This window comes from Armigeres subalbatus, chromosome 1 (assembly GCF_024139115.2).
Source record: "Armigeres subalbatus isolate Guangzhou_Male chromosome 1, GZ_Asu_2, whole genome shotgun sequence".
NCBI classification, from domain to species: domain Eukaryota; kingdom Metazoa; phylum Arthropoda; class Insecta; order Diptera; family Culicidae; genus Armigeres; species Armigeres subalbatus.
In genome coordinates this window covers 318,538,081-318,555,713 of record NC_085139.1, presented here as the reverse complement: position 1 = coordinate 318,555,713, position 17,633 = coordinate 318,538,081, and the positions used below count along the sequence as shown (strand labels likewise).

At 39.3% G+C, this 17,633-nt stretch overlaps 1 protein-coding gene across 6 annotated transcripts in view; it reads left to right on the top strand.

Annotated features, from left to right (window-relative positions):
- Positions 1 to 251: 251 nt before the first annotated feature.
- Positions 252 to 17,633, top strand: part of LOC134207982 (acetylcholine receptor subunit alpha-like) — a 68,976-nt gene continuing 51,594 nt past the window's right edge. For 2 of the 6 annotated variants that reach the window (XM_062684090.1, XM_062684086.1), the window contains exons 1-5: positions 253 to 585; positions 5,837 to 6,151; positions 6,223 to 6,267; positions 12,571 to 12,680; positions 13,633 to 13,813. In XM_062684090.1, the coding sequence (XP_062540074.1) occupies positions 5,939 to 6,151; positions 6,223 to 6,267; positions 12,571 to 12,680; positions 13,633 to 13,813 (549 nt within the window). In that variant the 5' untranslated portion in view covers positions 253 to 585; positions 5,837 to 5,938. Of the gene's footprint in view, positions 586 to 5,836; positions 6,152 to 6,222; positions 6,268 to 12,566; positions 12,681 to 13,632; positions 13,814 to 17,633 lie in introns of those variants that run through there. The other 4 variants (XM_062684089.1, XM_062684088.1, XM_062684091.1 and 1 more) reach the window with 4 other exon arrangements.

The window sequence follows — 17,633 nt, the reverse complement described above, 5'->3', positions numbered from 1 at the left end:
CACCCAAAGCTAGGAAAATATGTGGGCACTGACATGTCGCTCTGTTTTGATTTGTTGTCCACGTTTTCTCGCAACGATGCTCACGAGGCCTGCGCGTTGCCAGCAAAACAACCGGAATATAAATGGGCAAAGGATGCTGGAGTCTGGTATCACATAGCAATGTAATCTATTGGTGAGATGAAGATCTAGGCTTTCTCACTCACTGGATTTCTATGAAGAGTATCTGCTATGAATGATAGCATCGGATAAAAGCTAAATTTTTTTTTCAGTGAGCATCGGAGTGTCGAAACGGTTAGTCGAAGGAAAAAAACTTTTCTATCGCCAAGTGAATTCGATTTGTAGTGATGGTGATGAAATAATGATGTTCAAAGATTGATTGTTACTGCTCAAGTTAATTCGATAGAGAAGAGAAAAGTACAAAGCATTACTGGCAGCCAGCCGCCAGCTAGGTAGTGTGTTCTGTAATCGATAGTATAGCATGCAATAGAATTTTGGATACGGCTATGGGAGATGCCATGTTATGCAATATTAATCGAAACATTAAAGGAAGGAAATACCTTTATTGATAAGAACAGATCCCTTGAGGTAAAGTAATATTTCTCAATATGCAGTTGCTTTACCATTCCAATTTATATGAAAGGGATTGTTAATCGATAATGAGCCATTTTTATGTAATGCTTTCAGTAGGGCTTTGTGCATTATTCATTTTTTTTAAGATGAGCCAAGCCCAAATCTATGCGGAAATAGCAAATACATATACAACGATGACACAGTTAATACTTCAATGAGGGGCGTACAACATTATTATGCATAGGAAAAATGCTTCAAACAGATGTAATTTCAGGAAAATTAAGAGAAGGTATGAGATTGTATCACATTGTGTAGATCAGAAGCTATCTTTGTGGTTCTGATTTAATTTAATATATGATCATAGGATAATAAAACTTTTTAAATGGTTTACAAGAAAATTAGAAAAAAGGACACAAAATTCACTACAATCATGACAACGACAACCCTAAAAAGATGGTTTAGGATGATTCATTATTAAACAGCACTGAATATTCAGGACAAAGTGACGCTTTTGTGCTAGGGATAGAAAAATGAATGGGTGATTAATAGACGAGTGGCATTTTCCCATTGATCAACGCGCTCTTTCTTTGCTAGGTAGCAAAGAGTCATGCTGAAATAGACCTAGTCACTTCATCGATCCGTATAAGTTTCATATCTTCGAAGATAACCAGATTAAACCACCCAGCGGTTTAGCGCTAGAATCGGGCCATGGTTTTAGAAATTACGGCCAAACATTTTTTTCATATAAATATGCGTGGCAAAAAATATCGGGGCCCTTGCTTCTAACCGATTTAATTTAAACAAGTTGCATACGACAAGGAAACTTGTAATGAGAATTAGGTGGATCAATAAGGGTTTTTATTGGTTATTATGTCTTCTATATTATCTATTCTCTATTCTATTCTTTTCTTGTTCTTTCTTTTAACTTGTGTGCTGTGCTCATGCACTTCTTCTAAAATTCCGGCCCCTAGCTTAAGCTAGTTCGCCGACTGGCTGGCTAATCCACTGCTACTCGATCCCTCGGCGGTCGTGCCACAAACTTCCTATCTCGAATCCTCCTGACTTCCCCCGGCGTCGAGGGTGGTCCACCAGTTCCGGTGAAGGAAACTTCCGCACTGATGGTGCCCCGACTTCCGACGGCTATCACAGGGGACGCTTTCGCGCATTGCGCCTACTTCGTCTTCGGGTTGCAGAGGTAGTCCGACAGTTCCGGTGGTGGATGACGTCCGCACTGGCGGTGCCCTACATGCCCGAAGCGCTTTCTTCTTCTTTCTTCAGCAGGTTGGCTGTTCGAGTGCCAAGGTCGGTCCGGCGATTCCGGTTGGCAGAAGACTTCCGGTTCGCCGGCGCCTCGACTACCCGAGGCCAAACACTGCTCACTGGACTCACACTGAATTTTCCCCCGAGACTAAGCTTATTCGCTGGTCACTTCTCCATCTACGCTGCAGCTCTGACAGTATTTGCGTCACGACTCTGCTGACCACATTCCACGTGCCTTCTTCGTGACACATTCGCTCTGCGATGTTGTTCGCCCGTGTTTTTTTTTATTGAGTTATGACTCTTTCGTCTGCACTTCCTCGCAAAACTGCTTGGAAACATTCACCATCTCCCGGCCTGCTAGGGGGATTGGGCTCTGGGGATCACGCCTGCTAAGTTACCTTCCACAATTAGGTAATCTTGCTTCTATGGAAATTTGCTTCCAACGTGGTGGGAGGAAAAACCCTCGACTGAGGGAAAAAACCTCCTTTACTTGTTTTGTTACCTTGCTTCCCCTCGGACCGCAAGATAAACTGTCTACTTCATGGATTCTACCATTCGAACTTTCCATCTTTCCATCCTATTCGTGTCTTTGCCTAAACTTCTCCGGTACTACCAATATGCTTTACTTCGGAAAAGTCGGCCTGTTGTGCTGTTCAGCACCACTCCTTAATACTATCGCCGGTGTACCCAGCCTTCACCTTGAAGTGACTGGTGTCTCGGCGACTTTAGCAGCTCATTCTTCACAATCTACTCGGTCTCGTGCCAACGGGGAATCTAACAGAGCCCCGGCGAAGGAGGTTCTTCCGATACCGACGCCAACCAGCCGAGTGCCAAGGTCAGTCCAGCGATTCCGGGGGAGCAGGGCGTCCGGTTCACTGGTGCCCTGACGACCCGTAACTGGTTGTATTTCATCGCGAACTACTCGGTCTAGTCCCCGGCGGCGGATCTAGCCTACGCCGACGGAGAGTTCTTCGACGAAGGAAGTTCTCCCGATACCGATGCTCTTTGGTCGTTACGCCATTTCTTCTGCAACTCGGATAAAATCCGTGTAGCTACCCTGTCGACTGCATTCCACGTGCTTTCCTCTCGGCACATTTTTTCTATCACGTTCTCTTGGTTTAAACCGTGTATTTCCCTTCGAACTGTCTCAAACCTGGGGCATTCAAAGATCACGTGCTCCACCGTCTCCTCGATGTTCTCACACTCCGGGCAAAATGGCGAAGCAGCATGCCCAAACCGATGTAAATACTTTCTGAAGCAGCCGTGGCCTGACAGGAACTGTGTCAGGTGAAAGTTTACTTCGCCATGCTTCCTGTTCATCCACGTTGACAGGTTTGGAATGAGTCGGTGGGTCCACCTCCCATTGTCTGTACTGTCCCATTCATTCTACCACCTCTCCATTGAACAGATTCTCTCCATCTTTCTCACATTTCTCGTGTCTTTCCGATGATAGCACTCAATATCTTCCGCTAGGCTGATGCAGATAGGGACCATCCCGGCGATAACGCATACTGCCTCCGACGAGATCGTTCTGTAGGCGCTCGCGACTCGTATGGCCATCAGCCTGAACGCACTTTGTAGCCTTCTACGGTTCCGCTTGGTTTCCAGCGCATTACCCCAAGCGGGGACTCCATACCGCAGTATCGATGACGAGACACTAGCTAGTAGACGCCTGGTGCTACTTCTTGGACCGCCAACGTTTGGCATGATACTTGCTATTGCGCTCATAGCCTAAGCCGACTTGGCTATTGAAGTTTAGCCGGTCATCGATCATCACTCCCAGATGCTTCAGTGATCGCTTCGATGCAATCGTATGATCACCAACGACGATCTCCATCCGCTGAATCGCCTTACAGTTGCTGGCTAGTAGCACCTCCGTCTTATGGTGAGCTATTTGCAGCTTCACTCCGTTCATCCAGCTCTCGATCATTGCTATCGCCTCCGTCGCCAACACCTCTACTTCTTCAAGTGTCTCGCCCATCACCGTTAGTGACACGTCGTCCGCAAAACCCACGATTTTAACTTTTCTAGGCAACCGCAGACTCAGGACACCATCGTAGATCCCGTTCCAAAGAGTTGGACCGAGAATGGAGCCTTGAGGAACGCCCGCTGTAACCCGCATCGACTTACGCCCTTCGTTAGTGTCTGCACTGAAAGTAACTCTTCAGGATATGACAAAGGTAACCAGGGACCCGCATTCTATGCAGCGCTGATGCGATGGCTTCGAAGCTGGCACTATTGAACGCATTTTTACGTCTATTGTTACCACTGCACAATATCGATCTCCTCTTCGCTTCTGTTTGGACGCCTTCTCAGCGCTCTCGAGTACTGTCCGAATAGCATCCACCGTCGATACTCCTTTGCGGAACCCAAACTGCATCTTTGACAGTCCGCGCTCGCCCTCCGTACATTTCGCAAGCCTATTCAGGATAATTCTCTCCAGGAGCTTCCCGAGTGTGTCCAACAGACATATAGGTCTGTACGAAGCCGGATTACCCGGAGGCTTTCCTGGCTTCGGCAGCAACACCAGCTTCTGAATCTTCCACATTTCTGGGAAGTTGCCTTCGTCCAGGCACTTTTGCAGCCCTGTTCTGAACATATCCGGACATGCCACGAGCGCAGCTTTCAGCGCCACGTTCGGTATTCCATCCGGACCGGGGGCTTTCTTCGCCTGCAGGCGCTTCGCCGCTTCTGCAAGCTCCTCATTGGACACTTGTTGGTACTCAGCGTTTGTTTCTTCTTCTTCACCGTACGGTATTGGTGGCCACGTGGTCGGGTCGTGTTGCGGGAAAAGACCCTCTACGATCTCCTTCAACTTGTCCGCCTTGTCCGCCCGTGTATGTATGTATATGTGTGTGTGTGTATGTGTGTATGTGTACAAAATTTTGTAGACACACTTTTTGGAACTTAGCATTGACCGATTTACTCGCAGCAAGTTCCATTCGACTGAGAATCCTGTCCCATTGTTTGCTATTGAAAATTGGCCAGATTTGGCCAAAAATGGCCAGAAAATTGGCCAAAATACTATTTTCTTTGCGCAAAACACGCTAAAAAACAATCAATCATATTTTTTGTATTTTTTTGCACGAGAAAGGCACCAACACCGCTAGGTGGATTAATTAGGGTTTTTTTTTCTTCTTTTTCTACACTATTTTGACAATCCTTTTTCTTCTTATCTTTAATCATTTCTCCTATTTTCCTTCTTTTCTTAAACTTTTTTGTTTCAATTTTTTCCTTCTACTTTTATTTCTTCTTTTCAGAATTCTAATTCCTCTTTTCAATTTTTTTTTGTTTATTTTTCTTCTATTTTCTTCCTGCTTAGATATTTGATATTATTTCTTTCTTCATCTTTTTTCTACCGTTTTGTTTCTTTACACATCACTTTTCATAAGACGAGTTTGTACTATTCCAATTAATTCCACTACTTTTTTGTACTTTTTTTAATTTCGACAAGTACGAGACAATGAAGAAATACGTATTTTTCAAGGTTACAAAAAACGGAATTAAATGGAATAGTGCAAATTCGTCTTATGACAAATAAAAACATTCCACTAAAAGCTTAAAATAATTTTCATATCATATCTATTTCTATCTATTTTCTCTTTCTACTTTTCCTACTTTTTTCATTCTCTTTTTTTTCTATTATTCTGTTTTTGTTTTTCTGTTTTCCTCTTTTTTCTTTATTTTTTCTCGTTCTCCTATTTTCGTATTTCTTCACTTTTCTTCCTATTTTTTCACTTCTTCCTTTTCAACTTTGAATTGAATACGATATTGCTCCATGCTTTTTTAATCTATTTTAATCTAAACTGCCGTAATAATAACCGATTTGAATAAAAAATCGTCTGAAGCATAGATGCGGGATCAGTTTAAAAGAAATTAGAAAGTACTACACTGATATGCATGAGGCTGTGTAAATTATGTCTAAATGGCTTTTATAATATTCATGTTTTACGTATTAACTTGTCCCAGGTTCCAGTTAACAATTTACTTTTTGTTTCTATTTCAGATAAACTGAATCAATGGTTTAAGAAACAACACTAACCGCAAATTGCTTTATGAGTACCATAGCATTATTTATAACGAATTATAAAATAACACCAAACAAAGGATGAGAACAATGGCACCATCTGCAGGAGAAACATTGCGAGCCTGGCTACTATCGGCACTGGTGGTGCATGGGGCAGTTGCCGGAAATCCCGACGCAAAACGGCTCTATGACGATCTACTCAGCAATTACAATAAATTGGTTCGACCCGTAGTCAATACCTCCGATGTGCTTCGAGTATGCATCAAACTGAAACTTTCGCAGCTAATTGATGTGGTGAGTTTTTTCGCGAATTCAAATATTCTATTCTATCTATACTGTACTATAATATACTTTTTTTAATACAGAATCTAAAAAATCAAATAATGACTACCAATCTTTGGGTTGAACAGGTAAGTATCTTTATAAACAATCAGAGATTTCGAAATTTTTGGTTTGAATCATTTGTTGGTTGATTGTTTTCAGAGGTAAACAATTTATTTACGTGTTCTCTTTTCATTCAGTGTAAAACTGTATCTGATTGTACCGAGACCACGTGACGCGGTCAAGCTGCGTTTGACACATTTTTTTCTAAAAAAATATTCAGGATTTCCAGAGGAAATTGTTAAGAATTGAACTTTCCCGTCAAATATTCTATCTGGTTTTATTGTCTCAGTTGATTCTTTGGCTCATTTAAGGTCAACTTTCCCGAAGAACCCATATTTTTAAAGCGTCTGACTATTTTAAAAATCGAAAACAAAAACCGACAAAGTGCTGCACGTGTGAACCGGCCTGAAAAATTCACCCGATGTTCGTACAAAATCCAGTAAATGTTAAGCCAATCTTGAAAAACAGCACTTTTTTCATTTTTTGTTTTAGATTTCAAAAAATACTGACTTAAAAAAATAAGGGTTCTTTGGGAAATTTGACCTTAAATAAAATAAAGAATCAATTGGGCGAATACAAATTTTTGTCGGAATATCAAAGGAAAATCCGTCCAGAAGTTTTTAGAAATATTTATAGATTCAAATCAAAATTCATCGAAACTTTAAAATAAAAATCATTGGAATAATTATAGGAAAATCTTTTAAATTTCCGTTAGAAACTCCCCCAAAATTATTTTTAAACATTTCTGAGAAGAAGATAATATGTTTTAATGACCACATGTTATAAGACTGGTTAGTAATACTAATACAAGATCTCAACAACCTGAGTATTGTCGGAACGGAAGCCTCCTTTCAAGAGGCTCGGAAGCCTCCTTTCAAGAGGCTCGGAAGCCTCCTTTCAAGAGGCTCGGAAGCCTCCTTTCAAGAGGCTCAGGAGCCTCCTTTCAAGAGGCTCAGAAGCCTCCTTTCAAGAGGCTCGGAAGCCTCCTTTCAAGAGGCTCGGAAGCCTCCTTTCAAGAGGCTCGGAAGCCTCCTTTCAAGAGGCTCAGGAAGCCTCCTTTCAAGAGGCTCAGGCCTCCTTTCAAGAGGCTCAGAAGCCTCCTTTCAAGAGCTCAGGAAGCCTCCCTTTCAAGAGGCTCGGAAGCCTCCTTTCAAGAGGCTCAGGCCTCCTTTCAAGAGGCTCAGAAGCCTCCTTTCAAGAGGCTCAGAAGCCTCCTTTCAAGAGGCTCAGAAGCCTCCTTTCAAGAGGCTCAGAAGCCTCCTTTCAAGAGGCTCAGGCCTCCTTTCAAGAGGCTCAGAAGCCTCCTTTCAAGAGCTCAGAAGCCTCCTTTCAAGAGGCTCCGCAGCCTCCTTTAAAGAGGCCCAAAAGCCTCCTTCCAAGTGGCTCAGTTGCCTCCTTTCAAGAGGCTCAGAAGCCTCCTTTCAAGAAGCTCAGAAGCCTTCTTTCAAGAGGCTCAGAAGCCTCCTTTCAAGAGGCTCGGAAGCCTCCTTTCAAGAGGCTCGGAAGCCTCCTTTCAAGAGGCTCGGGAGCCTCCTTTCAAGAGGCTCGGAAGCCTCCTTTCAAGAGGCTCGGAAGCCTCCTTTCAAGAGGCTCAGAAGCCTCCTTTCAAGAGGCTCAGAAGCCTCCTTTCAAGAGACTCGGAAGCCTTCATTTAAAAGGCTAGGAAGCCCCCTTTCAGAGGCTCGGAAGCCTGCTTTCAAGAGGCTCGGAAGCCTGTTTTCAAGAGGCTCGGTAGCCTGCTTTCAAGAGGCTCGGAAGCCTGCTTTCAAGAGGCTCGGAAGCCTCCTTTCAAGAGGCTCGGAAGCCTCCTTTCAAGAGGCTCGGAAGCCTGCTTTCAAGAGGCTCGGAAGCCTGCTTTCAAGAGGCTCGGAAGCCTGCTTTCAAGAGGCTCGGAAGCCTGCTTTCAAAAGGCTCGGAAGCCTGCTTTCAAGAGGCTCGGAAGCCTCCTTTCAAGAGGCTCGGAAGCCTGCTTTCAAGAGGCTCGGAAGCCTCCTTTCAAGAGGCTCAGAAGCTTCCTTTCAAGAGGCTCAGAAGCCTCCTTTCAAGAGGCTCAGAAGCCTCCTTTCAAGAGGCTCGGAAGCCTCCATTCAAGAGGCTCGGAAGCCTCATTTCAAGAGGCTCGGAAGCCTCCTTTCAAGAGGCTCGGAAGCCTCCTTTCAAGCGGCTTGGAAGCCTCCTTTCAAGCGGCTTGGAAGCCTCCTTTCAAGAGGCTCGGAAGCCTCCTTTCAAGAGGCTCAGAAGCCTCCTTTCAAGAGACTCGGAAGCCTCCTTTCAGAGGCTCGGAAGCCTGCTTTCAAGAGGTTCGGAAGCCTGCTTTCAAGAGGCTCGGTAGCCTGCTTTCAAGAGGCTCGGAAGCCTGCTTTCAAGAGGCTTGGTAGCCTGCTTTCAAGAGGCTCGGAAGCCTGCTTTCAAGAGGCTCGGAAGCCTGCTTTCAATCGCTCGGAAGCCTCCTTTCAAGAGGCTCGGAAGCCTCCCTTCAAGAGGCTCGGAAGCCTCATTTCAAGAGGCTCGGAAGCCTCCTTTCAAGAGGCTCGGAAGCCTCCTTTCAAGAGGCTCGGAAGCCTCATTTCAAGAGGCTCGGAAGCCTCCTTTCAAGAGGCTCGGAAGCCTCATTTCAAGAGACTCGGAAGCCTTGATTTAAGAGGCTCGGAAGCCTCCTTTCAAGAAGCTCAGAAGCCTCCTTTCAAAAGGTTTGGAATTTTCCTTTCAAGGTGCTAGGAAGCCTTTTTTCAAAAGGCTAGGAAGCCTGCTTTTAATAGGCTCGGAAGCCTCCTTTTAAGAAGCTTCCTTTCAAGAGGCTCGAAAGCGTCCTATCAAGAGGCTCGAAATCTTTCCGTCAAGAGGCTCAGAAGTCCCTTTTAAGAAGCTCGGAAGCCTGATTTCAAGAAGCTTAGAATTCTTCTTTCAAGGAGCTTGAAAGTCTCCTTTCAAGAGGCTTTATGGAAAGCAATACTACCCAAAATCGCATATTTATCCCATATGAATAGGAAATCCAGCAAAGATGGGACTGATATGCGATTAAAGGCAGCATATATTTCGTTAGTTTTCAGTTTCGTTTTTTATACATCTCATAAGTTATGATTATTTTCATTCACAGTGGATAAAAATAGGGAGTACCTCAATGAATGTAAAAGTTCGAAGGGGTACCTCTCAACAAAAAGGTTGAGAACCGCTGTCATATTTGGATTGGATGTCACCACTTCACATGTCTTTCAGAATGCAGAATGTATTCAACCGTCTAGTCGAGTCAAGTACGAGACACTGAAGACGACCACACAGTTGTGGTCGAAATACGTATCTGCAAAGATAACGAAAATTAACTGGTGGAATTAAATGGACAGTACTTAATTCGTCTTAGACGGTTGAGAATGCAGAAGTTAGATACACTTATGGCCATACCGACTTTGGGGCAGAAGGAACATTTAGTCGAATGGACATTTGATCGAATGAACATTTTTCGTTATCGTTGTCTGCCATGTTTTCGTTATCTGTCATCTATGCAGCGATCGTAGTGGCCGATGATACATACTTCTTAGATACTGATACTGTTGCCTACAGATGGTGAAACATCCTCTATTCTATTTTTCGACACGTGGTCAAAAACCAATGAAATAAATGTTATTTTGCCAATACTTCATCGCAGTCGGCTTTGGAACATTTCGTTGATTGACATTTCAATATCAAAGTTTCAAAACGACTTATCTGCTTTTGTGAACAAAGATTCAAACGTCGATTTGACGAAGGTTTGGTGAAGGTTTCTGCTACCTGTTGGTGGTGTTGGTTTGCGTGGGAGTGCTATCAGATTCGTCAAATCGACGTTTGAATCTTTGTTTACAAAAGCAGATAAGTCGTTTTGGTCAAATGACATTTCGTCGAGAAGACGCTTAGTCGAAGGGACATTTGGTCAAATGGAAATGGTTTTCTTATTATTTTCATTGATACTCTTTCTTTCACTCACAATAATTAGTTCAGTATAAAATTGTCTTCTAACCATATTTCGTTACTTATTGGCCGAAAATTTAATTAAATAATAATTAAAAATTGTCATATGACTTAATCCTAATTATGCGACTTTTAGAAACACCGCAATGAACCATTTATTTTTTAATTGTTATTGACTAAAGTTCTTTTCTTTTAAATGGCCATTCGACGGAACTTCATTAGCCTAATGTACCAAGATTTTAATTCGAAAATCCGCTTTCGACCAAATGTACGAAGATTCTGCATTCTAAAATCTGATTTCGACTAAATGTCCTTTCGACCAAATGCCCATTAGACGTAGTGTCATTTCGACCAAACGTCATTCGTCCAAATGTCCTGCGTCTCTAGTGGAGTAAAAAACATTTTCGACTAAATGTCCCTTCGACCAAATGTCCATTCGATGTAATGTCCTTTCGAACAAATGTCATTCGACTAAATGCCTTTCGACGAAACAGTATAGATTCTGCCATACCCACCGATATCTATACCAACCTTGCCATATCCAATGATACCCATATTGCCAAAGTTTGTGATATTTTGAAAATGGTCGATTTTGATGTATCACCGTTTATCGTAACAAATCCTTTTCCAATCTAAACCAAGTTCAATCCAAATCAAATCCAAACCCAATCGAATTCCAATCAAAATCCATTTGAAATCCAAATCCAAACCAATCAAAATCCAATCCAAATCCATTTCTAATCCAATCCCATCCAAATTCAATCTCCGGTGTTAAACTTAATTAAAAAGTAAATAAACACCTTAACAAAGACAAAAGCTGTACGACCGTAGTCAGTTCAAATTCAATGTTATTGCCATATCGGTTTCGATGCTGCTCGTATAGAGGAAGGGAGCAGCGTGTGTGCGAATCATAATCAAATACAAATTCAAGCCAAATCCACATTCAATCCAAAACAAATCCAAATCCAATTCAACTCAAATCCAAACTGAGTTTCAAATCCAATCCAAATCTAATCGAAACACAATCAAAATCCAAATTCAATCCAAACCCAGTCCCAATCCAATTCAAGCCTAATTCAATTCTAATACAAATACAATCAAAATCCATTCCAAATCCGATCCAAATTCAATTCCAAATCCAATCCAAATACAAGCAAAATTCATTCCAAATGTAATCCAAACAAAATCCAAATCCAATCCAACCCTAATTCAATGATAAAACACATCCAATCCAAACTACATCCAGATTCAAATAAATTTCCAATCCTAATCCAATTGTAATGACAAATCCAATATACTAATATATAATTTAAATACAATCTGAATCCATCCCAAGTCCATTCCAATCCATATCCAATACAAATCCAATCCGAATTCAATCCAAATCCATATCCAATCTAAATATAATTTAAATCAAATTCAAATCCAATCTAAATCTAATTCAAATCCAATCGATCTATTCCAAATCAAAATCCATGTCCAATCCAAATATAACCCAAATCCAATTCAAATCAAATTTAAGTTCAATTCAAAACAAATCTTAATCCAAATCTAATTTCATTCAATACAAAACCAATTTTAATACAATCCAAATCCAATCCGATTCCAATCTAAACCCAATTCAAACTAAAATCCAATCGAAATCCAAACCAATCCTTGGATTTGGATTGGATTGGATTAGATTTGGATTTTGGCCAATCCAAATCCTAATTCAAAACCAAATTTTGTTCCAAATCTAATCTAAATTTTGCCAAAATCCAATCCAAATCCAGTCAAAGCTCAAACTAAATCCCATCCAATCTGAATCAATTGATTCAAGTTCAAATCAAATCCGAATCCAATAAAAATCTGATTCAAATACAATCCAAATCCAATCCAAATCCGTTCCGATTCCAATCCAATACCAATCCAAATCCAATTTAAATCCAAATCAAAACCAATCCAAAACCATTCGAAATTGATTTCCAATCCACATCCAATCCATATTCAATCAAAATCCAATCCGATTCCAATACAATTCCAATCCAAATCTATTCCGAATCCAATCCAAGTCCCATACAATTCCAACCCAAATACAATCCAAATCAAATTCAAATCTAATGCAGATCCAATCCAAATTTAATCCGAATCAATCCAAATACAATTAAAATTGAAATCAAAATTGAATCTGTTCGATATTCAATTAAAATCCATTCCAAATGCATTCCAACCCTAATTTAAATGCAACCATCAGTCGAATATGACTTTTATCAACTGCAATCACATTTATGACATTTAATGAGAACCAGTTTTTTTTAATATGGTCTTCATTTCGAAGCTTCCATCGTGTGTTGAATAAACATAAATAATAGTAATTCATTAAATGTTTGGTTTGGTTTACCCCACAGTCCTGGTACGATTACAAATTGCGCTGGGAACCGAAGGAATATGGGGGCGTCCAAATGTTGCACGTGCCATCAGATCACATTTGGCGCCCGGACATTGTACTGTATAACAAGTAAGTATTGCTCTTTCAAATGGAATGATGTTGGCCCGTTGTGCTGCAGCGAAGCTTTAGGAACATAGAAAAGGAAATTCAATTACCGTAATATGAGCTACAATCTCCAGCGATACTCATAATATCAGATCCATTTGAAGTGTTATTCCCCATAAAAAAACCCTTTCATTATATTTTACACAATTGACAAAGTAATTGACTGAAAATTTGTGTTATACAACTTGCAAAACGTTTTGATCTACATGTTTATTAATTTCATGAATAAAATGTCTTCCGATTCTTCGTGGATGTTTACCGTACTTTCCATTTTCAAAACTTTACCGGATATTTTGGATGGCTTTTGTTGATTAATGGGATTGATATCTGAGTAGCGCACAGTACAGTCATATTAGTTGATATACTTAACTAAAGTTCAACAGTGGTCATCGACACGAAATTTTCAATTGAATTGTAACAACGTCAATGGCCCAGTTTTCGGCTATTTGGCTTATGAAGTTATGAATTGACTGCCCATATGCGCATCACGTGTTTCTGGATAAACAAATTGATTTTGGATTTGTGAAAATAAGAATCTTCGTGTTACGAGAACGAGACACTTGGATTTTTTGGCATGGCAATTTGACTATCAGAAAATACGTTCTGTGCATATGAGTAATCAATTTTATCCAAAAACACGTTATAGTATTAATATAACATAACTTGAAAGCAACCATTTTAACATTTTTTTTACATTTGTTTATATGTAATAATTTGTGAACAATTTATTTTATTCAAAGATGTTTATTTATTATTCACGTTTAATTCTTTCCGTTAAAAAACCATGCTCATTAATGATCACATAAATACAACATAAAAATAAACACAATTTAAAAACAACTTTTTAATTCCATGCTTAAATTCATATGCTAAATCTCCCCTTTCTGCATCTAAAATTAAATGTCGAATGACTCAGTGCTGACGGTAATTTCGAAGTAACATTAGCGACAAAAGCCACGATATATTCCGAAGGCTTAGTTGAATGGAAACCTCCTGCCATATACAAATCATCATGTGAAATAGACGTAGAGTATTTTCCATTTGATGAACAAACATGCGTGTTAAAATTTGGAAGTTGGACATATGATGGTTTTAAGGTAGGTTATTAGTAATATCCAACTTTTCGACACTTGGATCTATATTAATTTCAAATGAAATAGTTTTACTGGATATTTTTTAGCGATCGTTTTTGATTTTTTTTTTTGATTTTTGTTCTTTATTTTTTCATGTATTTTGATTTGGTATGTATTTTTTTCATTTAAGGAAACATGCCATGCCACATTGTGGTATTCCCCTGTAAATAGTAGCCTGTATTTATCGACAACTTAGCAAGAGTTATTTACAACTTCGAAGCTTTAGCTCACGCACTTTTTATTAACGTTTTTTTTTAGTATAAATTAAAATTTATTTTCTTGCGGCCTAATATTATTAGTTAAAGCATCAGAAGAAATTATTTGGCCAACTAAATAAACATTTCCCTGGAAGTTGATCCCCACAATTATTCGTGGGAGGTAGCAAATCATCTGAAATGATCTTGCGAACTAATTATTGTTATTTTATCATTTGCCGACAAAACGTCGATTGAGCCTAATCGAACCAATATCCATTTCCTAGATGGTTTAGATTATCATTCTAAAATAAATGACAATTTCAACGATTTTTATGTATAGCTTGGGGAGATTTTTGTAAACTTTCCTAAAACGGAAACAAATAATTTACATTACCCATAAAATATGCACGTAACTTTTTTTAAAAAACAGTTCGTATAAATGTAAATAGTCCATCATTTTAATTTCTCATTATTCACTCATCTCTCATTTTGTAAATTGATTCACGTTATAATAACCAGTTCATATATCATTTATTACACATTTCTTTGTAAAGATTGTATATATATAAAAAAAAACTTGTTTAAAGAGCGGGGTATTAGGATGCCCATTAATGATATTTCAAGTCACTTGTATTCTTTTATAATGGGTTCATGTAAAAATTTCTTGGCGATTTAAGTTGAACAGGAATGGATTAGCTTCGATTACGAATGAACATCGAATTAATCGGTTCATGTTCAAAATATGTGATTAAATGGTATTATATTTGTCTCTAAATTAGTTTAATATCGCAAAATTTAAAAGTCTGTTTTGGTTAAAATATGGTAGATTTTTTATTTTGGTGCGTTTATGTAGCAGAAATCATACAACAACGTTTTGATTCAGAACAGTTATTTATTCGTTGGTGAAAGTTTCTTTAGACACCACTGATTTGAAACGATTCAAAAATAGATTTGCGGAAAGATGTAAATTAATCATCGTAGAGCTACGTTCAGGATGTCCTGCTAGGTCCCAATCTTATACTTAGCGGTCAGCCATTAAGTACGTCACGCTTTAAGGAGGGTTGGGTTCAGAGCAGCGTGACAACTCATACAAAAATTCTAAAGGTTTTATACAAAAAGTGGGACGAAGGGAGCAGGGGGTGGGGGTTAAAATCGTCAATTTTCGCGTGACGTACTTTATGGATCATCCCTTAAATAAAGATTTTTATTCCGCCGGCCCACGTATAAGTGGGTCCTACCGTATCCAAATTTCAGTTGATATCGGTTTCTGGTGACATCGACGAAGGGACTCAGCATTGAAGATGCCAGGCATCCGTTGCTGAACATTTGCTACAAAGCATCACTTATTAAAAAAATAGCAGTACCGATTTCATGTAAGAAATAAGTATTCTAATTTTAGTACGTTGATCCATATATCTTCATTGAATATTGTACCACATTTTACCACCTTTTCACTGCTTTGGATGCTTTCAAAATCCTCAACCAAGCACCTTCTGCCAATCTGGAACAGGTCGCCATACACTCATTCAACGATAAGGATTTGTGGTTAAAATTAAAAACAAATTTTCGGCTGGAATTCAGATAAAATTGCAAAGAACTTTTCGATGAAAATTCAAATATTTGGATGAATTTCCCTCGAAAATAAAGAAGAATTTCTCGTCGGAAGCTCAGAAGAGTTTCCCAAAGAAAACTTGGAGAAATTTTCTTTCGGAAATTCAGAAATAAATTTCTTCGGAAATTCGGAAAAATTTCCATTCGGAAATTCTGAAAAATTTTCCTTCGGAAATTCGGAAGAATTATTCCGAAGAATTTGGAATAAATTCGCTTCGGAAATTCCGAAATATTTCCCTTCGGAAATTCGGAAGAATTTCCCTTCGGAAATTCGGAAGAATTCCCCGTCGGAAATTTGGAAGAATTCCACGTCGGAAATTTGAAAGAATTTCCCTTTCGAAAATTGGAAAAATTTCCGTTCCGAAATTCGGAAGAATTTCCCTTCGGAAATTCGAAAGAAAGTCCCTTCGGAAATTCTAAAGAATTTCCCTTCGGAAATTCGGAAGAATTTTCCTTCGGAAATTCGGAAGAATTCACCTTCGAAAATTCGGAAGAATTTACCTTCGGAAATTCGAAAGAATTTCCCTTCGAAAATTCAGTAGAATTTACCTTCGGAAATTCGGAAGAATTTCCCTTCGAAAATTCAGTAGAATTTCCATCGGAAATTCGAAAGAATTTCCCTTCGAAAATTCGAAAGAATTTCCCTTCGGAGTTCGACAAAATTTCCCTTCGGAAATTCGAACGACTTTCTCATCTAAAATTCGAAAGAATTTCCCTTCGGAAATTCGAAAGAATTTCACTTCGGAAATTCGAAAGAATTTCACTTCGGAAATTCAAAAGAATTTCCCTTCGGAAATTCGAAAGAATTTCCCTTCGGAAATTCGAATGAATTTCCCTTCGGAAATTCGAAAGAATTTCCTTTCGGAAATTCGAAAGAATTTCCTTTCGGAAATTCGAAAGAATTTCCATTTGGAAATTCGAAAGAATTTCCATTCGGAAATTCGAAAGAATTTCCCTTCAGAAATTCGAAAGAATTTCCCTTCGGAAATTCTAAAACATTTCCCTTCGGAAACTCGAAAGAATTTCCCTTCGGAAGTACGAAAGAATTTCCCTTCGGAAATTTGAAAGAATTTTCCTTCGAAAATTCGGAAGAAATTCCACTCGGAAATTCGAAAGAATTTCCCTTCGAAAATTCGAAAAAAATTCCCTTCGGAAATTCGAAAGAATTTCCCTTCGGAATTCAAAGAATTTCCTTCGAAATTCAAAGAATTTCTGTTCGGAATTCGAAAGAATTTCCTTCGAAATTCGAAAGAATTCCCTTCGGAAATTCGAAAGAATTTCCCTTCGGAAATTCGAAAGAATTTCCCTCCGGAAATTCGAAAGAATTTCCCTCCGGAAATTCGAAAGAATTTCCCTCCGGAAATTCGAAAGAATTTTCCTCCGGAAATTCGAAAGAATTTTCCTCCGGAAATTCGAAAGAATTTTCCTCCGGAAATTCGAAAGAATTTTCCTCCGGAAATTCGAAAGAATTTTCCTTCGGAAATTCGAAAGAATTTCCTTCGAAATTCGAAGAATTTCCTTCGGAAATCGAAAGAATTTCCTTCGAAATTCGAAGAATTTCCCTTCGGAAATTCGAAAGAATTTCCTTCGGAAATCGAAAGAATTTCCTTCGGAAATCGAAAGAATTTCCTTCGGAAATCGAAAGAATTTCCTTCGGAAATCAGAAGAATTTCCTTCGGAAATTCGAAAGAATTTCCTTCGAAATTCGAAAGAATTTCCTTCGAAATCGAAAGAATTTCCTTTCGAAATTCGAAAGAATTTCCTTCGGAAATCGAAAAGATTTCCTTCGGAAATTCGAAAGAATTTCCTTCGAAATCGAGAAGAATTTCCTTCGGAATTCGAAAGAATTTCCTTCGAAATCGAAAGAATTTCCTTCGAAATTCGAAAGAATTTCCTTCGAAATTCGAAAGAATTTCCTTCGAAATTCGAAAGAATTTCCTTCGGAAAATTCGAAAGAATTTCCTTCGAATTCGAAA